Below are 23,193 nucleotides of genomic sequence, written 5' to 3'. Positions count from 1 at the left end.
GCTACCAGACTATAAGGGGAGAAGACCCTTCATTATCCATCGCTTAGGGAATGTCTACATGGCCATTCAACAGGCTAAGGGGCTGTTTAATTGTAGTGTAGACATTCAGGCTCCAGCTGGGGCCCTGCAAGCGGGGAGGGTCCCAGAGCTCAGGCTCCAGACCAAACGTCTACACCACAATTAAACACCCTCTTAGCCCAAGCCTCATGTGCTCAAGTATAGACATACCCTCAGGGATATAGGGGTCAGCACCCTCTGCTTCTGTGAATGCTGGACCCTCTAGCCCAGTGGTGGTTGATCCTAGAGGATCTCCCAGTCGATCGCGTTCTCTGGCGGTGCAGCATGGCTGCCGCTAAGACAGGCTCCCTGCCTGCCCCAGCCCCATGCTGCTCCCAGAAGCAGCCAGCAGGGCCCCCAGGAGCAGGGGGGTCTCCCTCCATGCGCTACTCCTGCCTGCAAGCACCACCCCCACAGCTCCTATTGGCTGGGAACAGGGAGCTGTGGCCAATGGGAGCTGCGGGGACGGTGCTTACAGAGAGGGACAGCACACAAAGCCATGTGCCCCCGCCTCCAGGGGTGTGTTGGCTTCTTCCAGGAGCAGCATGGGGGGGGTGTAGGCAGGAGCCTGCCTTAGCGGCAGCCACACTACACCACCAACCAGGAGCCACCAGAGGTAAATGCTGCCCGGCACGAGGCCACACCCCATACCCCCTCCTGCACCTTCCCCCCAGCCCTGCCCCCCCCTCCCAGAGCCAGCATGCTCCTCCTGCACTCCCAACACGCTGCCCCAGCCCAGGGCCCCCTCCTGCACCAAAACTCCCTCCCAGAGCTTGCACCCCCACCCCCAGCTCAGCCCCAGCCTAAAGCCCACACCCCCTCCCAAACCCCAACCCCAGCTAGTGAAAGTGAGTGAGGGTGGGGGAGAGCGAGCGACAGAGAGGGGGGGATAGAGTGAGAGGGGCAGGGCTTTAGGGAAGGGGCAGGGCAGGGTAGATCCTGGGTTGCCCTTAAATTCAAAAAGTGATCTTTGGTGTAAAAAGGTTGGAAACCCCTGCTCTAGTCTGAGAGGCAGGAAGCTTCAGGTAAGTGACAAAATGGCAAAGATTGTAACTTACTAAAGTTAAGGTTTAGTGCCTAGAAAGCAGCTGTTTTTGTTTGGTTTGTAACCAGGCCTGTCTCTTTCCCTCGCTCAGCATCACTCCAATCATTGTTCTTTATTAATACAAACTTATTCTTAGTTTCACTATAAACCACCTCAGTGCCATGTGTTAAGGTAAAGGGCGTGTCCTCAGCGAGCCAAAAGGCTAGTGTGTGTGTGTGCTGTCTCCTTGAGGACAGGGGACTTAATTTCTGTCAAGGTCTCAGGGGAGGCACTGGACGCTGCAAAGAGATGTTTTGTGGAATACGGGTTCACTGAATGGTACCTTTTATTTTTAACATTTATTCAGTTTAAGGCAAGTGGTCTTTTCATTTCTAAAGAAGAAACTCTTCACCCAGAATGTGTGTAAACGTTCTAGGGAACCGACGAAGACACTAAGTTTGATCTCTGCTGTTGAACAGACACTGCCCCAGAAAGTTGGGAATAAGTTTTCAATACAAGAGTCAGGTTACAAATATGATTCTGAAAACAAACCAACTTCTGAGCTACTAAACGCACCTGAGACGATTAAAATTTAAAGAAATGTTCAAAGATTCAGAGATTTCAAGGCCAGAAGAGGCAATTAATCATCTAGTCTGACCTCTTGCATAACACAGGTCACAGACCCTGATGCAGTGATTCCTGCAGCCAGCCCATAGCTTTTGGTTGAGCTAGAGCTGTTCTTCTAGAAAGCCATTCAGCCTTGATTTAAAGACTCCAAGTAACACAGAATCCACCCCATCCTTAATGGTCAGTTACCCTCACAATTAAAAATTCTTTTACTTTTTTGTACTTCTCTCAACCTGGACAGTGAAAACAAGCGAACTGGCTCATTTCTCTCTCTTTTTGGTTTCACACTGTAGCTTTCACGCACTAACTTTGGGTACGTTCTTCAGAGCAGGGGCCAAATGTCTCCTTGTTTTATGCAGCACCAAGCACACAGCGGGGCCTTTGCAATCCAAACATTTAATGGTTTGTCAGTTGCTGCAGGGGAAGCGTTTCCATCACATGTTTAGAGAGAGATTTCGTGGAAACTTTTGCTACATTTCATGAAAGCTCCACAAAGCAGACTGTGGGGCTCCAATCACTTGCCTCTATGCCGTTTACACTGTACTTGTGTTTCTGAAGACCCTGCGAGACCTCCCCTGGGATCTGCAGGCAAAGTGGAATTGTAAGAAATAACGGGTTTGGTTCATACAGATGGATCTTTGAGTAAGAGGTCAGTTTGTATTCTTAAACTTACAACTGAAGATTAAACTGCTGCTCCCGCAAGGAGCTCTGTGCAGAACCCCACTAGGAGCCCCCTGGCCACAGCTCATTTCAGGATTAGTCATACATTTCCCGTTTAGATGCAGCCCATAGGGTTTCTTGTACCTTCCTCTGAAGCAGCTGGCACTGGCCACCATTCGACAGGATACAGAATGAGTCCTGGTCTGATGTAATTACTGTGATCCTACAAATTAACTATAAGCTAAAGAGAATTAATAGCCTTAGACTTTAAGCAGAGAATTTCCTAATCAATATGTCTGTGATGAGAGGTTGATTCTGCTTAGGATGAATCTGCTGTTTCTTAAACAACTCTGGTCATGATGCATGAGCCCAGAATGGACTCCAGCTCATTCTCCCATAGCTGGGATGGCTCTGCACTACAAACACCCCCTTATTGTGGGCACTGAAGTCAGAAAGTGTGACTCCGAAGCCACACAGCAATCAGGTCCATTGAGGAAAGTGCCGTTTTCACAGAAAACTCTGGGAGGGACAACATAAGGAGATACGACTTCCCAAAACACATGGTAGAGACTGTGGAAGAACAGCATCAGAGGACAGCTGCAGATCCCAACGCTTAAGCCACACTGTTACTAGAGTAAAACTAGGCACAGCCTTGCTGGATGTCTTCCCCCATCAACGCCTCCCCTTGCATTTCAAATCGGATCAGAAAATCTCCTTCCCATCTGCGCAGGCCCTGTTTGGGGATATGTTTGCCATACGTGATGGAGCTGGACTGCCCTGTAGCTACAGCAAAATCATCATTCAAAAAGGATTAGACAATTAAATAGAAAGACCCAGGCCCTAAGAGCGCCCAGGTCTTTGTGCAGGTTAATTCAGGCTTGCAGCACCGGACTCCTGGGCTTTGCACAGGTGCAGTTTGCTGCTGGACGGGAGGATGGAGGCAGGGCAGCTCACCGGCTGGATCGGCGCAGGTCACTGAGGAGAAAGTGCAGCTTCTCAGTCACAGCAACCTGCGAACAGAGGGGAGACGGGAGGAAGCCAGTCAGCGTGTTTGATGAAAGATGCCGCTCTTGTTCTCTTATTGTCCCATCACAGGCTGCGAGGGACGGAGCCTTGTGTGATTGTGATGAAGGCTCCCGACTTGCCAGAGACCCCAGACGATGGGCAGGGAAGTACAACAGAAGGAAAAGGTCGGGTATATAATCAGAACCGGCGTCTCTCATCACAAAGCAATGAACACACTCTAGCCAGGAAACACTTCATCCACCAGCGACATGCAGCCACCTCTGCAGTGGAACGGGAAAGCTATTTAACAGCATATAGCAGTGCTGTGCAGCATTATGTTCAGAAGAAATCCTGCATGAGCTGAAACTGCAAATGGTGTTTAGGGAGACAGAATGGAGAATGCAACCAGGAGTCCAGGATTAACTCCCACAAAAAGTGCCAGGGGGTCTTCAATGATCACAGGTTGTCAGGACCTGTTTTACATCCCCTCTGAAAGATGCCACGCAGAGGCACACCGCCCCCTAGTGCTGCAAGAGGGCATTACAGAGAGCACTGACACGGGGGAGAACATCAACTCAGCCATTCATGTCGCTCCCTGAAGCGTAGCCCTCCCGAGCATCGCACAGACAGCAGGGTTCAGAAGGAAGAGCACCACCTGGAGCCCCTGGGTGCTCCTTGGAAGTCTCCGAGCCAAGTACTGATCAGGCCTGCCCCTGCAAGGCGTGATCCCCGGTCGAGGTGGAAGAGCTCAGATCAAGAATGCCTTGCTGTTGGAGATGGCCTGTGCACACCAAGTTGGCTCACGTACCTGGTAAGGCTCTGGGTCCTGGAGTCTCTTGTGCGCAGGGCTGAGCAAGCTCAAAGAGGCTTGCGCATGGCTCTTGACTTCCAGCAGGCTGGGAAGAGCCTGGCAAACCTGCTTGGAAGGGGGGAGGAGGAGGACAGAAGGTCAAAGGTTTGTATTAAAAGCAAGAGCTGGGTCTGAGCAGAACAGGGGCCTGGATCCAAGATGAGTCTGAGTCTGCAGGAGTTCAGAGCTGGGGTTTGCTTCTCCCCACATCTAAGATTTAATGTTACGACACTGCAAAGGCAGAATAAGAGGTGGTAAGCGTAAAGTGCCTCGTACACATTAATTCTCAAAGCCCCTCCCCCCCAGAAGGTATTATCCCCGTGTAGGGGGGAAACTGAGGCACAGAGAAGGGAAGTGACTTGTCCAAGGTCACCCAGCAAGCCAGAGGCAGAGCAGAAGAGAGAATCCAGGACTAAACCTACCAACTACATGGATGCTGCTGAAAATGAGTCATGAACAAACCCCCTAAGCTGTGCATGAGAAAGTCCTAGCTGGGGCATCCCAGTGAGCCACTTTTGACTGGCTGCTGTCCTCCCACAAAGGCGAGGAGGTCACCTGCCTTCCCCCAAACACGTGCTGCCTTTCAAACCAGAGCATGGATCTACTGTGAAGAATGCCCTACGCACAGCTCCAGTAGGGGCTGTTCAGCTCAGTTTGCCTGCAAGGCTCTCTACAGCCAGAAAACAAAGACACACCAGATTCAAACATATTCGCAGTTCCCCAGGGCACCCGATTCCTGATCGGCAGAACCACTTCCCGCTGGGAACAGCCTGGGTGCTGCCAGAGAACCAGGAGGAGGGTTGACTGAGCTGTTGACTTTCCCGCACTATCCCTTTCATCCAGACAACTCCCAAAGGCCTATTCGGATGTTTACACTCTCTAGGAACTCTATAGACAGCTTCCCATCCAAAAGCAGCCACTTCTGGGGTGGAAGGTGGTAGCTGTCCGACTGCGCAAAGCAACACTACCCAACAGCGTAGGACAGGAAGTGATTATTACACTCAGTTGAAAATGGGGGGGGGGAGTCTAGGTGAAGGTAATGTGAACACCCAGGTTTAACCCCTTGACTCCTGCAATTTGTGCCAACCAGACAGGATGTTGATTTTCTCCCCCCTATGACAGATGATGCAGCATCCCCTAGTATCTTGCTGGGGCAGTACTGATTTGAAGGGAACAGCGCCACCGGCCCTGCAGTACTGGAATATTTCCCTAGAGGTTTCTCATTCAAGTACTGGCCTGTGCGGCAGACTGCTTAGCACCAGAGAGTCAATGGGATCACAGCTGGAGGGGTCCTGGTGGCAGGGGAGCCAAGAAATCAGCTAGGCCAAGAAAACAGCTTGCAACGTGGTCAAGGCTGCAGCAGCATGGTGGCTTGCAAGGAGGAAGGGGAGCGCGCCTCTTCTTACCTGTCCATCTTTAAAGTAAGTGCGGTGCAGGATCTCCACAGCCATGGGAGTCACCCTCCTGGCCTCTTCACTCCTCCCCAGCAGGCGGACAGCCACCTCCTGCCCCGCCCTGGCTGGGGGCTCCTCCTCCAAAGCCATGAGATCCATAAAGGCAAGACCTGCCAGGAATTGGAGGCAGACATTAGCTGCCCGGGGGAGGCGTGTGCGCACACTGGGGTTCAGAGCAATGCTACCCCTCGTAGGGGAACTGTGCCAGTTTAGATCCAGACCAAGACCGTGGCTTCATCAGCCGGTGCCCCCCGCCTGACATTCAGACTAGCTCCCTGGCTGGTGAGAGGGTGCACAGCTGAGCTGTGGGGAGGGGGGCGGGGAGAGAGGTTGTAAGCAGGGGATGTTGCAGGATCTCCTCATTCAGGTAGGGAGGGGAGGGGGTTACATTGCCGCAAAGGTCAACAGTCCCAGGAGCCGGGAACAGCAGCTTTTCCAGACGAGCCTCTGGAGATCCTGACACCTACAACTGCCCTCAGCCACAGGCTCCGGGAACAACTGGTGCTTTTAGAAGCTGAGCAAACTGCAAGGACAGGGGATGCTCAGCGCAGGGGGCAGGGAGAGAGGAGGGGCTCCACTTCAGCAGCCTGGGCTGGTGAGTAGCCAGAGGACTTTACCTTGGCCTGCAGAGGTGGAGCCTTCCCAGTGGCAGGAGAAATCCCAGCTCAGCAGAATTCCCCTAGGGCTCCAGCCCCAGACACAAGGCCAGAGGGAAACAGGCAGGCGTTTAGGTTCGATCTGGGCTGCGACAGGGAAATGCTGGGCTCGGGACCGGACGTCCCTGGAGGCTGCTGTTCTTAGTCCACAGAGCAGGCACAGCCTGGCTAGCAAGGCAGGCTTCCCTGCAGCACTGTACTCTCAGTCCTGAGCAGGAAGGACCCACGTCCAGGGGGAAGGGCCAGTCGATCCTGGGCATTCTGCTGGGACTGCCAGCAAGGGGGTTAGTATGGTTGATGGGGCGTTTTAAAGATACCCTTTTCAATAGTTGCCAATTTGGTTCCATGTGGTAACGGGCGTCACTACTGCCCTGAGCCAGACTCAAACCAGGGACCCCAAGCAATGGCCACCTGTCCCAGCTCCAATCCTGCCCCCCAAATCCGGAGCCAGGACTTGGGCGTGTGAGCTGTGTATGTTTAAAACATGGCGTCTCTGGGGGACCAGCCTTTACACAGCCAGGTCTGTAGTCTCAGGATGTTGCTCTCATTTTGCAGGGCAAGCGCTGGGTCAGTGTCTTACCAGTGGCATCATAGAGCCTGTACACCACCTTGCTCCCTGGGATGGTCATCTTCTCTTCGTCTTCAGTCAGCTTCAGCTTGGGGCAGCCGTTCACCTTCACCAGCTACAGGAGGAAGGCACAAAGATGAAAGGGTCCTCCGTGCCTATCGCATAGGAGATCTCACTCTACGGCAAGCAGCAGCTCAAACCAGTGCCCAGGGATTGTCCTGAGACTCCGGCAAGGAACTGCACCTGTGGCTAGAATCCCTGTGCCCCCTGGGGACAGCCCTCCATTCTAGCCAAAGGTGTGTGTCATGAGTTCCATCCGGCCTCAGCCCATTGCAGCAAGCCTACTGTTTCTTAAGGAATCAGCTCCCCGCTTCGTTTCTGGGAGGTGATTTACATAAACATACAAATGTATCAGACACAGAGTTCCGGCCCCAAAATTGAGGGTTAGTTAAAAACTGCAATTTTACAAATTCTACTAACAACAAACGTTCTCGTGAAATTATTGTTTTAAAATGGAAATTATGGGGTGGTTTTTTTTCGTATTTAAGCCTTCCCCTGTAGCAGCATCTGCCATTGGGCATGGCAGCCTTCAGGGCTTGTGCGGGATGCTCCAATAGTGAACCTGACAAATCCAGTTTCACTGCCCAAGTCCAGTGCAATACAGAATCAAACAGGATAAGAGGCAAAATGTAAATGAGAATTTATAAATGGTTTCAGCTTTAATCACCTAGTGTTAATGATGGAACAGGGGTGTGTGTGTGTGTGTGTGTGTGTGTACACACACATTATATATTATGTGCGCCTGTTTCTTTTCTCAGTTTACCCTAGCATAACTCTACTGCCTTGGGCATAAACTCGCTATGAATAAACTGAGGCTGGAAATGAAAAGAAAGTTTCTAATCTTCAGAGGAGAAGTGAGGCTTTGGAACAGCCTGCCAATAGGAGAAACAGGGCCAAAACCCTAACTGGTTTTAAGACGGAGATTGATAAATTTGTGAATGGGATGATCTGGGGGGGTTGCCTGTGATAGCAGGGAGCCAGACTCAGTGATCAGAGGGACCTTTCAGACCTATGCACTATAGTCCTTACTCCGGATTCATACCCATGTAAATGAGAGGAGAATCAGGCCCATGATTTTTAACCTGGCAGTCTCTCTTCAGTCGTGTCAACAGGATGTCCACCAGAATAATTCCAGCGAATCACAACTATGTGCACTCACACAGAGCTTTCCATCCAAACATCTCAAAGACTTTACAGCAGCTCACACGATCACATTTTGCATACAGCGAGCCAATGGTAAAACTAGGACAAGAGCCCCGCTCTGAAGCCCGGTTCCCTTTTCTAACCTCTAGGCCACATGGCCTCTTTCCATTCCCTATTAACGAAAGTGGAAGAGGAGTCAAGCTATTTGAGAAAACATCAACACCCCCTCGATCACACAATAAACCCAGACAGGCATTGCAGCCTTAACAGCTGGTATATCATTGTTGCCAGTTTCGTCAAGAAGCTGCAGGTTGGTGCAATTGCTAGGTTTGCACTGAACTCCAGGAGGGCTAGGAATCTGCTCACTTGGGGGGCAGGGGAGAACGGAAGAGTAATAGACCTGTGGATGAGCTCCTATTGGACCATCCCAGCAAGAAGGTTACCTTGTAAACACAGCCCAGTGAGGGCTGCAGTGGGCATGTCACCAGGTTGGTCCCAATTCCGATCATGTCAATTTCATTCCCCTAGAAGAGGAGACAGATGACAAGGAGTTGGTATTACCCTTATTACTGGTTGACTGCATCGCGGCAGTGTCTAGCAGCCTCAGTCCTGCCTGGCCCAGGACCCCACTGCGCCAGGTGCTGTACTAACTTGCCCTGAAGAGATTACAACCTCTCCCCTTGCTAGCACCTTCCCTCTGAGGATCCCGAGTCCTTTACGGACATCAGCCAAGCCCCACAACACCCCCTGGGAAAGGGGAGTTCAGTGCTAAAGGCCACACAGTGAGTCAGTGGCAGAGCTGGGAGTCAAACCCAGGAGACCTGGACATCCCCCTGCTCTAACCACTGGACAATTCTTTTTCCCTTGTGCTGTATGAAGAGCCTCCCTCTACTGGCTGGCATGGAGCTGGGACACAGCTCACAAAGGTAGCACCCCATAGCGAGAAGCTCCCCACTGAGGAAAACCCCTCATATGAAGGGGACAGGACTCCCATCATCTTCCTGCCCAAGTCCTGGACCAGCCACCTTTGCCCTCCCTTCTGTGATCACAGGGTCTCTGGCTGTTCCCCATCTTTGGGAACATGGTCATTGAATAGGAACATGGTATTTCTGGCCCCAGAAGGCTCCCCATTGGGTTCCCAGAAGGGTACAGGCAGGAATAGCGTTTCCCATTTGGGAGCAGAGCCTTGGGCCACTAGCCTGGTAGTCGTGGACAGTGGCAAAGCCTGAAGCTCCAGAGGATTGCAGACTCCCACCCCAAAGCCGCTGCTGGCCAATGGGGAATGTCCTGCAATCTGCTGATCCCTGAACCACCAGGCCTGATTAACCTCTCTCACCTTGCATAGCTACAAGTTCTTCCCTAAGGGCGGGGAAGGCCACAGGCTGGTCGCAATCAGGGAGCAGCACATGCCCACCTGGACAGCTCATGGGAACATGCAGATTAAGGGCTTGTCTGCCTGTAGGTAACCAGGTGCTTCTCTATCTACCCTGTTAAGAACCCTCCCGTTCCCCCATGTCTGAAGGCAGCAGATTCATTCTCTTCACTCCTCAGGCTTATCTACACACACAGTTATTCCAGAATAGCTATTCCTGATTAACACCACATGGGCATGCTCTTATTCCAAGCACTTTATTCCACATTATCTTAATCCATTTATCAAATGGATTAAATTAATTCAGAATAAGAGCAACTACACGTGGAGTTAATCAAGAACAGTTAATCCACTTAAATTCACACCCTGCCTTAGTCTGGATTAATTTTCATGTGTAGACAAGCCCCTAGACAGTTTCATAAACAAGCTGTAGCTTGAAACACCACCTCCAAGAGGCAGGTTAGTACTGGGACCGGCTCTCAAGTGGGGTGCAGATAGGTTAAAGGGCATGACTATGATAGCACAGCACACAGTAGTAGCTGCCAAATTCATTCCACCCGTGACAGCCTGTTGAGAACCCAGGCACCCTGGGGGCGCTGTGAACTGTGCCAACAACTGATAAGCCCCTCCTACCACAGCTTGTAAGCAGGTAGGCACCAGCTGAGTCCATCTCACCTCCTGCATTAACTCCTCCAGGCTCCTTTCACTGATGTCATTGCTCACAGCAATGGGGATGGTTGCAAACCAGGGAACCTGGAAGCTGGACACAATGGAAGTGAGTTGCTAAAAACAGCTGCAGGATTCTTACAAGGGACAGGTGCCCCAGCAGGGTTGAGCCTACAGCACAGGGTGGTTGAAGCTTTGCTAGATCTGAATCCTGGAGGGTGGATGAGAGTGTGTGTGTGTCCCCATCGCGGCTCTCAGCCCAGCCAGAAATCTGGACAGTTTGCTCAGTTTATAAAAGTTCCCACCCCCCAACCCTGGGCACCCTGAAAACTGCCCCTGGGATCCGAGAGTCAAGCTGGGCTCTTTCTGGTTTGTGCAGCACCACTGATCACAAAGAAGCTGCAGGCCAAATTTTGCTTTCGGTGACATCTATGCAACCCCATTGTCTCTCATGGGGTTCCACCGAGGATAGAGAACCTGACTCCGGGACCGGGAATCAGTGAACAATTCATACTGAAACATAAGCCATAAGGGAATCCAGCTGCCTTGCTTCTGCAGTGCCGTCATCATCCTTTATGACTAGGTTTGGTCACATCCGAATCTCCTGGATGCTTTTAAAACATGAGAGAAAGGCGCTGTCTCTGCTGTGCAGCGCTTATAAACTACAGCTGGGCTGGGAGCGGTAAGGCAGTGGGGGGGTCCAATTCTTAAACATCCAGCCCAGCGGACAGACAGACAGACGGACGCAGTTCCATATCTGAGTGAAGTGACACAGTGGCAGCTAGCAACAGGGATTCACTCCTTTTGGTTGGGTAAGATCTGACTGCTCATCTGACTCTTACACATGGTGAGTAAGGAGGGGCCATCATCCAGGGTCAGTAACTGCCCCCACATAGGAGGCCCTCATGCAGAGTCTATGTAAAGGGCTCTGTCTCTCAGCCTTGCAAGGGAGTTCCCAGCAGAAGGGTAACAGCGTCTGCTTAGCAGCATGGCACTCACTTGGCACTACAGGTCCGGAGTACCTGGCGAATCTCCCTCGCCTGCTTGCCGAGATCGCCGCTGTCCACGCGAATCCCTACCGCGCGGTATCCCAGCTGGTTCAACGCCAGCGCCACGGCACAGAAGTTTGGGATGCCACTCCTGTCAACAGCAAGGAGGAGGATGGGTCCAGCTGGAAGAAAGGCCTGGGAACCCCACTCTCCGCAACATGGAGTGGCAGAGATGGGCCAAGCAGGCTGTGTTCGGGTCAGGGGCAGGAGGCGATTTGAGGTTCCACATCCAGATCAAGGCAAGGACAAAGAAGAGAACAGGAGAGAGGGACTCCCCGGGGCAGCCAGTACCAGAGGCTCTGCAGCATCATCAGAGCTGTCTTATCCCCAGCGTGTGGGAATGGAGGACAGCAGACCACGCAGAAGAGACAGAACACACGGGCTGGGTCCTAGCTGGGTTCTCTAGGAGACCGCAATGCGCTCAAAGACATCGTCTCAGAGATCCTGCGTCTAAACAGCTGCCCTGGCATTGCTTCCCCCTGCCCACTGGGACCCAACCTGAGCCCGTTCGCCATCTCTGCTCCCGCAGTCAACGGGACATCACTTACACCGGTCACCATGGAATCCAGGTGCCGTGCAACGATCATGAAGCATGGAGCATGCTCAGAAAAGGCCATCGCCACCCCTCGGCTCCTCACCCCATGATGGAGTAAGTGTCCACCAGCCCCTGGAAGTTGTGGGGGAAGGCGATGGCGTACGACACGAAGGCAGCCAGCTCCCCGTAGTTCACCCTGTCATGGGGGACTCGCAGCGTCTGGCACACCCGCTGCAGCCACAACTCAGCAAGGGGCAGGAAATCCACCGGCTCATCTCCATCCAGGGGCTTCAGGGTCTGCATGGGAAACAGCACCTCCATGCTACCAATCACCAATCTAAAATGGCTGCTTTTGGTAGGGCCTATAAAAACACATCTCGAGATTCCTCAGCCCCCTGCTGGCTCTGAAGCACAAACTCAGTAGAGATAATTCCTAAACGTAGGCAATGATGATTCACAAAGGCCATTCAGTTATGTCAAAGTGACCAAACTGAGGGGGCTGGTGGCCGCTGCCGGGAGACCATGGGGTGCTCCTCATCTGTGTGAAGCTAGAAAGACTGTGACCACTGTCGGTTTTGAAATCCACAGGTGGGGCCCCAGGGAGACTATAAGTCCCAGCATGCAATGCTCCAAGGAGGCAGTGGGATGGTTCACAGTGCTAGGCACTGATAACATGCCCATCACCCCAGCATCTATTGCGGTGCTTGGCTCCGCCCCCCTCAATGCCGTGCGAAGTTATTAAACAAATCCCCCCTCCTCCCGGGCAGGGACACGAACCCGGGGCTGCACCTCCATCAGCGACGTGAAGGACATGACGTAGGAATGGGCCACGGTTCCCTGCACCGGAACCCCATACAGCTTCCCTGCCAGCACGTTGCTGGTCCAATCAAAGCCTGGAATGGAGAGATCGGGGGCACGTGGGCGAGGGGAACGCAGACTGAACAGGAGCGAAGGGGATAGGGAATGCCCTGCCGCGAGGAGCTGGCACGCCGGGGCTAAGCTCACCCCCTATGTAGGAGTACTTGGATGCAGAAAGGCCCCCATCCGGGCCTTGGGCACGTCGCAGCCCCAACTCCAGCAGCTTCTTGTCTGGGCCAGCTAGCATCCGGAACCGGGCAGCGTTGGTGGCCACAAGGCTGGAAAAGGAAAAACCCCAAATATTCCCTGAATGCCAACCCCAGCTGGACACCAAGCAAGGCCCAGGAAGGGCCAGGCCCTATGCCCATGAGCTCCTTGCTGATGGGGGCAGATGATGCAGGGACACGTGCTGGGTGCCTCAGAGGGTGGATCAGTTTGACTAGACCACACGGGAGCCAGAGGGCCCAGACCGGAGCTGCGGACGGATCAGATTTAAGGATTTTAGTTACGGGGGGAGTAATGTGGAGCCATATGTGCTTGAAGCACTAGGCAGCCCCCTGGGGGGTCAGGACGAGGAGGGTGCTGTGGGGGAGAGGGACACGGCTCCAGAGGTCAGGGGCAGGGAGGGTGAGATGGATGAGGAGACCTGAAGGACACGTGGGAGACTTTGGAGCACCACAGCCAACGGGAGAGGGAAGAGCAGAGATGCAGCCAGGGATGAGCACACAGACACACGTGCTGCCCCTGTGGGGGGCAGGAAACGTTCAAAAGCGGCTGGAACCCTTCATCTACCACCCAGCATGTGCTGCCCCAGGGCCCTATAACCCCAGTGCCCCCTACCCAGGGTGTGCCACCCCAGGGCCCCTACAGCCCCCACCGAGCGCGTGCTGCCCCAGCGGCCCCTACAGACCCACCCAGCGCGTGCTGCCCCAGCGGCCCCTACAGACCCACCCAGCGCGTGCTGCCCCAGGGCCCTATAACCCCAGTGCCCCCTACCCAGGGTGTGCCACCCCGCTGCCCCTACAGCCCCCACCGAGCTCGTGCTGCCCCAGAGGACCCTACAGACCCACCCAGCGCGTGCTGCCCCTGATGCCCTGAAAGCCTCACCCAGCACATGCTGTCCCAGTGCCCCCAACGCAGCACATGCCACCCCAGGGGACCCTACAGCCCCCACCCAGTGCATCGCCCTAGGGCCCTGGGGACCCTACAACAAATGAGCAGGTGCTGCCCTGGGGATGCTACACCCACAAAGCTGCGTGTCCCGGAGCCTCTCACCTGGCATAGTTGACCAGACACAGCAGCGTGGTCTCCAGGAGCTGCACCACCAGCAGCGGCCCCTTCACTTGCAAGAGCGGAACCTGCAGGGGAAGAGCCGTGGTGGGGGGTTCACCCCAGCTCATCTGCTTTCCTCACCCCAGCCCTGCTCCCTGGCCCGGTGCTTCAAAGCCACACCCGGCCCCCACATCTGGCCGACGCTCTCACGGGACTCGTAGCCATGTCTTCGCCATGCCAGCGATGCCCCCGCAAGCCACTGGGTTCCAAGCAACGGGCCCCATCCCGGGCTAGGACTGGGCCGTGTCACACAAGGCCTCCCCCCTTCTCTAGCACAGCTGACTCCACCACCATCCTCAGTCACCCTGGCACAGCCCCACATCTTTGGCTCCTCCCTAATCCCTCCCACCCCATGCCATCAGTGTCTCCAGCCTTTCCCCTCGACTCACCCACCACAATCGCCGCAGCCTCCCTGACGCCCACCCCGGCCCCTGCTGGCCCACACAAGCCCCTGCGGCTGCGATCACCTTGGAATTTCTCTAGCATTTCTCCTGTAGGGGCTTTCAGATTTTAGCTGTAGAGGATCCTTAGCTGGATATACCAGCTCTTATAGAGAACTTTTTGTCTGTCAATCAGAAAGCTCTTTACAAAGGTCAATGAATTCTTAGACGTTACTCCGGCTGGGCTTCTAAGACTTCAGGAGCCTTGGGGATCTCCTTGCTATCAGATAGAGTTCCAGTACAAGGGGGAACATCTGGCTGGAGAGAAAGGAAGGCCCCCCCCCCCAACTTATTAAGTCTGGTTTTACTCAATTCTCCCTTGAACTGATCTTCAGTACTAGGTGCACAAGTCTGAATCCTGGGCTCTCCAGGAACTGGTGGACATCCTCAGATGGCCTGCATAATCCTCTTAAGGTGCAGAGATGCCTTTCTGTGACCTGGGGTAACTCCGTCTCCTCTCACTAACATTCAGTCCTCAGCTCCTGCAGAACAAAGTCTGGAGACCTTTAACTACCAGGCTCAGCTCCCACCTTGAATATTCCTGCATAGCTATATAAGGGCTAGTCCATCAATCATTCTGCATTTCCCTTCTCTTTCTGTAGCTCCTCCTTCTAGGGACCTTTCTCTGACTCTTTTCAGAAGCCTCCATCTTCTCCAGACTAGCTCCTTCCTTTCCTACATAGCATTCTTCAGAGCAGATATACCAGAGTCTTATTAAAAGACTCTTGTATTTGGAGAGAAATAGCCTTGCTTTATTTATCTAAGAACACTCCGTTCAGTGCACGCCTTAGTTTGCAGGACAAGTTCATCCGCCTGGTCTTGAAGAAACCAGTGTGAACTAAACCCAAAGTCAAGCCGGTTTCAGCGAACGCAGCCAGAATTTGATTGAACTCTCATTGCACCAGCTCTCACTCTTTTCCACTGGTGCGATGCACACGTGCCTATAGACTGAGACATTCAAACAGCGGCTGCATCCACACCCCGCCCACGGCGGAGGACACTGCCATTCCAGCATAAAGGGGCAGGACAGTCTCATAGCAGAACCACAGAATTTGGAATCAGGACTCCTGGGTTCTGTTCTCAGCTCTGAGCCCTGGGTGAACAATCAAACATACAGGTGAGAGATGGGAGTGGAAGAGAAACCAGGTGAAATGCATTGGTTGAGCCACCCACATTATACAACAATAGTAACCAGCTTGTATATCACACCTTTTACCAGTAGATCTTAAAGTGCTTTACAAAGGATGTCAGTATCATTATCCCCATTGCACAGATGGGGAAACTGAGGTACAGAGGGGTCATGTGGCTTGCCCAAGCAGGCCGGTGGAAGAGCCAGAGATACAGATCTCTCCAATTTCAGTCCAATGCTCTATCCACCAGGCCGCCCTGACTCAGGAATAATTCACTTGGGGCAAAGACCGCCGGAGGGTTCTCAGCCTGCGTCCGTTCCATTGCTTTACACCGACTGGTGCTGCCGCTGCAACTAATGCCCACCGTGGCGAAGACGACGGAGCCCTCCGGTGCAGAGGAGACGGTGACTTCGGAGGCGTCCACGGTGCGCAGGTAATCAAAGAAAGCCTTCTCCGTGGTGCTGGGCAGGACCGACTGCAGGTACTCGATTTCTGGAAAGCAGCAAGAGATCGCCGTTCAGCCCGAGCGCGGAGGTGGGAGGAGCATCCCTCACGCCCTGGGAGAGCTGTCCGGGCGGCAGGCAGGGCTGTGGGTTTAGATGACATCACTACCAAGGTCTCCCTGAGGGCAGGCAGGGAATTTTTTCCCAACCCCCATGTTGTTCACTAGCCCTTTACGGTCCCATCTGCCCTGCGAGAACCACCCCACTGCAGCTCCAAGGCAGGATAGCATAGCACAGACAAGCTCCACTGGGCTCTCGCCTGGGGAGCCATGGGCCCAAGTCCTGCTGCTGGGCTGAGGAACGACTGGAGAGGAGAGTTCACACCGCCGGTCCCAGCTCCACAGATAAGACCAAGCGCCCCTCGGGAGCAGACGGGACCGAGATCACAGGACTGAGCAGCTGGTCAGAGCAGCCGCGATGGCACCCTGCCGGCAATGACTGTGCTCGGCCCTGGCTGCGGGCAGTGCAATTCTGATCCCAATGCAGGGCCTCAGCGAGCAGACCATGGCGGGGAGGATGGACATAATGCCCAGTGACGGCAGAGGAATGGCCAGAGCAGAGCAGGGCAGGGCTCCAGCTAGCTCACTAGCTTGTCTCCAACAGCAGCCAGTACCAGCTGCTTCGGTGGAAAGTATAAACCCCACAATGGCTGCATCTGACCGGAGGTACATAGGGTCACCGAAACCCCAAACGAGAGAGACTCGGGTTTAACTGTAATCAGCTTTATCTGCCAGCGGAAAGCGCTCAGAAGCCATGGAGCTTTTTATGCAGGCGAATAAACTCTTTGCATTTCTGTAGCCACTTCCCTCCAGGATCTCTAACTCCTCTACAACCACCCTGGAAGGAAGAGCAGAATCCTGGGGAAACTGAGGCATGGGGCAGGGACATGACTTGACCAGGATAACTCAGGGGATCAGTGACAGAGCCAGGAGTAGCACCCAGAGCTCTTGACTCCCAGTCCTGTGCGCTAACCACTAAGCAACCCTCCCTCTGAATTAAGGACCTCATGATGCCAGCTGGCAGAGGACACAGGGGTACATAAGGGTTACAGCAATCCTCTTGGTCTGATGTTTACACCCTACTTCACCAACAAGCATCGGGTAAGGTCTCCACTAAAAGCCTGTGTCTCACACTGGTCATCACAATCCTTGCCAGATGCGTGTGTGGATAATATGCAAGGAGCTAGACATAGACATTGGAAATCATGTTCTTAGAGCAGGGGTGGGCAAACTATGGCCCAGAGGCCACAACCAGACCTCCAGATGTTTTAATCCGGCCCTTGAGCTCCCGCTGGGGAGTGGGGTCCGGGGCTTGCCTCAGGCCAGAAAGTTTGCCCACCCTTGTCTTAGAGCCTTGTAGTTAAAGGCAGGTCACCCAGAAGTACATGCCTTAAGACAGGTCCCACCAGACAGGAGGTGGGAGACATCTCCCCAGCTGACCCTTACAAGGGAAGTCTGTTTACACACTGAGTCAAACGCTATCGAAGAGACAGAGGGGATTTCAGGAGAGGAAATTAACCTTGAGCGGTGAACAGTGTGGTGGGGAGAATGATGCTGTTTACAGGTGAAGTACAAAGGACTGGTCTAATAGATGTAGGGATGCAGAGGGGTGCTCTGGCCTCTGGGGAGAGGAGCTGCCGGCAAGCCATGGCTTCCAGCCCCCCCACACTCAGCACAGGGAGCCGGGAGGGCGAGCTGGCAGGTTTCTGTTGGAAATCAGCATTTTGATAAATTGGCCTTTTTCGTCGGAGGATTTGCCATCAGCTCTGCGCCCTAGTCCTAGTGCAGAGCCAGCACCACAAGGACGTCCTTTGTATGTGTCTAAAGCTGGGGTCCTACAAACCGAGCCACCATCTTTCAGAGACCTTTGCTGGCTCTGCACCTCGGCCCCCGGCTGTAAAATTCACGTCAAGCTCGGATCTAAGTCGACCTGCCATTTCATTCGGAGCAACCTTGTTCCCACTACGGATCAGGGTGACAAGGAACCCCACTGCCAGCATTCACTAGGCTCAAACGCAGCGCCTAGTCCCTCTCTGACTACAGAACGTGGCATGGCTGTATTGCTGGTGAACGGCACCAGCCCTGGTATCTAAAGTCCTTTCTGTCCCTGACACTGGCAGCTGGTTCCCTCCAACTCACTGATCTCCTCCCCAGCTCCACAGATCTATGGGTGAGATAAGCGTTTGTCCTCCAAGGCTAAGGAGGAGGCAGACTGTAACAGTGATTTCTGTGATGTGAACTCAGAGGCCAAACAGCCATCTGAGGGGTAACAGCGCTGGGTCACTACCAACCAGGAGTGGATTTGAACCACCTGCCTGGAGGATAAAGTCACTGTCTGTCATTACCAGTCCTGCCTGCCCTCTCCAACTCATCTTCCCGGGCTAAATGAGCCAAATCTCCTGACATATAAATCCTGCCAGGACAACTAACCACCTCTGGTGCTTCCCCCTTGTCCAGCTGGCGAGGTGTCCAAAACGGGACATGGAACTACAAATAAAGGCAAGAACCGATGCCTCTTGTGATGGAGTTACTGATGCCTTAACACATCTGTGGCCAGGTGGCCATTCACGGCTGTCCTCTGCTGCAGCCATGGCTACTTGGAGTGTCATGGTAACAGCAGAGAGACCAGTCAGGTCCTTCTGCTCCAACAGCACAGACCCCTCTCAGCTACAGAGAAGCTCCATTTGCTGTTAGCAATATAGACCCCATGACACACATTTGGTCAGTGCTGATTCTAACTGCTAGCCAGTGCATAGCCCACATCTTCCAAGTACTGTATAAATATTAACTAATCCTAACATCTGTACAGCAGGAGTCTGATGGGTGAAGCTGTGCTCTCTATCCAAATTCCACACATAACCCCAAGTAGCTGGATGTTTCAAATAAAATGACCAGCAGTGTACTAGTTAGCAATGCTAACATTGAAATTACTTCAGAGTTAACAGGACATTGCTCTGAATAGAGCAGTTCACACCTCTCAGAGCTTTCATTTCAGTCTCTCTTGTAAATGCAACAACATAGCACTGCAGCACTTTCAGGAGGTTTTCTTCTCCAGCCCCAGAGCTAGAAATATTGTTGTTAGTATTATTTTAAACAATTAAAGCTTAAATTCTGCAGACACTCATGGAGCCATTTGAGTAGTGCTAGTATCAGCCACTATCAGGATAGTCTCAGTCCAACTCCTGCTGGGAGGTAAAGAGGAGGAAACCAAGGCACAGAAATGTTAAGTGACTAGCCCAAGGTTATTGAATTAGTCAGTGGCAGAGGAGGCGTTAGGTTCTGATATACCACAATACTAGAACAGAGGAACTCAGGAGCTCCTGCTTCCCAGACCTGGGCTCTGTCCATACCAATCTGACCACTATCCCATGCAGAAATGATGCTCCCATCACACCAGTCTGGGTACAGAAATTGCTTTGTCTGCCAAAAACATTTACTTCCTTCATAATCCTAAAAGATTCCTGCACTACTGTGTTTATGGTGCCCTACGCACCCATGGAAACCTTCAGTCTCTACAGCGAGCAAACAACGCTTCTAACTGCAGTACCCCGAGGGCTCAGCTGGGAACCATGGGAGGATGGATGCAACAAGCGACAGGACGAATTCCCAGCAGAACAGAAAGGCCATTGGGACGCAGCCACTATCCCAAGTCACAGCTGCATAGCCACTGCAAACCTCAGGAACATGCACTGACGGCGGCTTCCTCCAGTGTGAATTTAAACTGGAAAGAAATGAGAGTGTGATGAACGTGCAACTATTCAAAGGCAGAAACAGGCCCCGGCTTACAGTGCCTAGAACAGAAGAGGCTTGAAATTACCCCAGATGACATTTTGTTTTCACACACAAGTCATGTTTTTATAACTCATCATTTTGTAGCTCTGCAATGCAGAGCATAAGGTGATTTGGACTGGACAGCGGGTGGGGGAGATGAATTAGCAGAAGGTTTGGGTAAAGTTTTCACAAGCACAAAAAGGAAATAAATCAGCTGTTTATTTGTGAAGTCCCTTGATTTGGGGCAGCAGAAGAGGGAGAGGAAGCCACACAGGAAGGTCAAAGCTGCAAGGTGGGATAATATTTAACAAGTGAGAACCCAAGTCAAACAAAGACAGAGTTGTGATTACTGCTATTAATTGTGCAAACACCGTGGGTGAAATCCAGGGGAGATTTGCTATCAGCCGGGAATGAAGCCGGGATTTCACCCTCTCCCCTCCTCATTCCCCTGTTTCTCTTATCCCCCATGAGGCCCTGTTTTTATAGAAGCATGGACTGTCACTGGCTACATGTTCATGGGATGCTCTTTGCAATAAAGCCCTGTCCTGGCGCTACTGTGATAAATTATGATAATAGCACAGCTTAGAGACAGAGGGAGCTGGCAAAGAAAGCAATCTGGGCTCTGAGGAGTTAGAGAGTTAGTGAACACTGAGATCTGGTCTACACAGGTTGGCGCTCACGGGTGGGAAAAATCCACGCTCCTGAGCAATGCAGGTTTGCTGCTTCTGTTGACCTGACTCCAGTCACTTGGGGAGGTGGAGTTTCTACACTGACGGAAAAACCCCTTCTGTTGCTGCAGTCTGTCTCTGCACAATGGGATTATGCCAGCACAGCTACGCACCGTAGCCCTGGCCTCAGAGTCAGGGAAGAGGCAGTTTACAGGGTGGGCAGCGTAGGAAGGTGGCACTGACACGTGACAGGGAGGAGTGGCCTTATAAAAACCTAGAAACCTAGACAGAGGGCCCCATGCTTCCCCACTCCCTGGGCAAGCAACACTCGGAGACATGGTACAGTGTCTCTAGTAATGCCCTCCTCCCGGGAGAGGCAGGGGAGGGGAACGCAAGGGCTGTGACCCCGGTTTGTGCCACACAGGTGGAAGCCCAGGGGGTTTGTGGCCCACCCACCACCTGAGGCAAAACCTGTCCCAGCCATTTCCCCTAGCATCAATCCCCCGGCACAGACGTCCAGCTCCTAACACTTCCCTAAGCCACCCATCCCCCACCTGCCCCCAACGCTTCCCTGCCCCACCCATCCCCTGCCTGCTCCAAGGCCCCTGGCACTGCCCCTTTTGCTCCTTGGCATTGACCCAAACCTTGCCTGCCACTGGCCCTGCCCCTACAACTCTCGGGCACTGATGTCCAGTCCCTAAAACTTCCTTGCACTAATACCCCCTCCTCCGCCTGCCCCTAATGGTCGCTAGCACTGCCTGCTACCTGGCCCTGCCCCTACTCAGAGGCGCTGTTAGCCCACTGGGGGTCCAAAGCACAAATAATTTTTGGGCCCCCCACAACACATACTAAAAAAGCAAATAAAGTGCTGCCTTATGCTGCCCAGGGCCCTAAGTCTTAGTCTACTTAAGCCTCGGATCAGCTCTGCCCCTGCTGCTCCCTGGCACCGACCCCTGGCCCGCCTGCTCCCCGGGCTCCCTGCCACTGCCCCACCCTGCATACCCTCCCCCCCCAAAGCTCCCCGACACTGCCACCAATGATCCCCAACAGTGCCCTCCCACAACGCTCCCTGGCACTGCCCCCCACGCTCCCTAGCACTGCTCCCACCCCACCTGCCCCCCACGCTCCCTGGCCCAGCCCCCATCCTGCCTACCCCCCACGCTCCCTGGCACTGCCGTCACCCCACCTGCCCCCCACATTCCCTGGCGCTGCCGTCACCCCGCCTGTCCCCCACGCTCCCTGGCCCAGCCCCCATCCTGCCTACCCCCCACGCTCCCTGGCACTGCCGTCACCCCACCTGCCCCCCACATTCCCTGGCACTTCCCCCCACGCTCCCTGGCGCTGCCCCCACCCCGCCAGCCCCCCATGCTCCCTGGCGCTGCTCCCACCCCGCCGGCCCCCCACGCTCCCTGGCCCTGCCCCCATCCCGCCTGCCCCCCACGCTCCCTGGCACTTCCCCCCACGCTCCCTGGCCCAGCCCCCATCCTGCCTACCCCCCACGCTCCCTGGCCCTGCCCCCACCCCGCCGGCCCCCCACGCTCCCTGGCCCTGCCCCCATCCCGCCTGCCCCCCACGCTCCCTGGCCCTGCCCCCCACGCTCCCTGGCCCTGCCCCCCACGCTCCCTGGCCCTGCCCCCCACGCTCCCTGGCCCTGCCCCCATCCTGCCTACCCCCCACGCTCCCTGGCCCTGCCCCCACCCCGCCGGACCCCCACGCTCCCTGGCGCTGCCCCCCACGGTCCCTAGCGCTGCCCCCACCCCGCCGGCCCCCCACGCTCCCTGGCGCTGCCCCCACCCCGCCGGCCCCCCACGCTCCCTGGCCCTGCCCCCACCCCGCCGGCCCCCCACGCTCCCTGGCCCTGCCCCCACCCCGCCGGCCCCCCACGCTCCCTGGCGCTGCTCCCACCCCGCCCGCCCCCCACGCTCCCTGGCCCTGCCCCCACCCCGCCGGCCCCCCACGCTCCCTGGCCCTGCCCCCACCCCGCCGGCCCCCCACGCTCCCTGGCCCCGCCGGCCCCCCACGCTCCCTAGCGCTGCTCCCACCCCGCCGGCCCCCCACGCTCCCTGGCCCCGCCTGTCCCCCACGCTCCCTAGCGCTGCTCCCACCCCGCCGGCCCCCCACGCTCCCTGCCCCCCACCCCGCCTGCCCCCGCCCCACGCTCCCTGCCCCCGCCCGTACCTGGCTCGCGGAGGCGGAAGCCCCTCAGGAAGGCCAGGCACTCGCCCAGCCCCGCGCTCAGGGCGAAGCCGCCCTGGCAGGGGCAGCGGCGGAAGAAGAGCTCGAACTCGGCCGGCTCCCGCTGCCGCCCGGCCCGCCAGTAGCCGTAGGCCATGGTGAACTGGTAGAGGTCGGTGAGCAGCGCCAGCGAGCCCCGCCGCCCCGGCTCCATCCCGGCCCCGGCCCCGGCCCCGCCGCCGCCTGAGGGCCCCGCACGCGCGGGGCGGGCGCCGGCTGGAGCGTCACGTGGGGGCAGAGGGGCGCCTGCAGCCAATGGGAGCCGCCGCCGCCGCCCGCACGGGCGCCTGGGAGTTGTAGTCCGTGTCACCCTTCCCAGCTGGGCTTGGCCGCAGCGACCTCCTCCCCCAGGCCGGCGGCAGGACTACGCAGGGATTCGGTGCCCACCCTGCTATGGCTTGGCTCGGGGATCAGGGCCCTAAAGGTATTTGGGCTCCGGACTTCCATGGAAATCGGTGGGGCCTAAATAGGGTGACCAGGTGCCCGGTCGTCTACTGGAAAGTCCGACCGTGTCCGGTCAGACCTACCGAC

At 55.1% G+C, this 23,193-nt stretch overlaps 1 protein-coding gene across 4 annotated transcripts; it reads right to left on the bottom strand.

The window, feature by feature from the left end:
* Positions 1 to 1,409: 1,409 nt before the first annotated feature.
* NAPRT (nicotinate phosphoribosyltransferase) lies at positions 1,410 to 22,866 on the bottom strand. Of its 4 annotated transcripts, none has more exons than XM_084621419.1 (13): positions 22,606 to 22,866; positions 15,851 to 15,978; positions 13,860 to 13,942; positions 12,732 to 12,862; positions 12,504 to 12,619; positions 11,830 to 12,023; positions 11,142 to 11,282; positions 10,152 to 10,236; positions 8,548 to 8,628; positions 6,914 to 7,016; positions 5,630 to 5,787; positions 4,182 to 4,292; positions 1,410 to 3,378 (listed from the first exon to the last, which is right to left on the bottom strand). In XM_084621419.1, the coding sequence occupies exons 1-13, from the start codon at positions 22,814 to 22,816 to the stop codon at positions 3,319 to 3,321; spliced, it is 1,602 nt and encodes a 533-aa protein (XP_084477545.1). In that variant the 5' UTR covers positions 22,817 to 22,866; the 3' UTR covers positions 1,410 to 3,318. The 4 variants fall into 4 exon arrangements, with proteins under 4 accessions (XP_084477545.1, XP_084477546.1, XP_084477547.1 ...); XM_084621420.1 differs by having other exon boundaries at positions 4,182 to 4,289; XM_084621421.1 differs by having other exon boundaries at positions 12,516 to 12,619.
* Positions 22,867 to 23,193: the final 327 nt, after the last annotated feature.

This window comes from Lepidochelys olivacea (genome assembly GCF_965140295.1).
Source record: "Lepidochelys olivacea isolate rLepOli2 genome assembly, chromosome: 2".
Taxonomy (NCBI): domain Eukaryota; kingdom Metazoa; phylum Chordata; order Testudines; family Cheloniidae; genus Lepidochelys; species Lepidochelys olivacea.
This window is presented reverse-complemented; position numbering and strand designations above follow the sequence as displayed.

Bases quoted from the DNA above. Each gene is read 5' to 3' on its own strand.
- NAPRT (XM_084621419.1), bottom strand. From the start codon at position 22,816: ATGGAGCCGGGGCGGCGGGGCTCGCTGGCGCTGCTCACCGACCTCTAC. The intron at 15,979-22,605 runs GTACGGGCGGGG...GCTGCTTTCCAG, and splicing joins CTTCCGCCTCCGCGAGCCAG to AAATCGAGTACCTGCAGTCG. The intron at 12,863-13,859 runs GTGAGAGGCTCC...TTCCTTTTCCAG, and splicing joins TGTCTGGTCAACTATGCCAG to CCTTGTGGCCACCAACGCTG.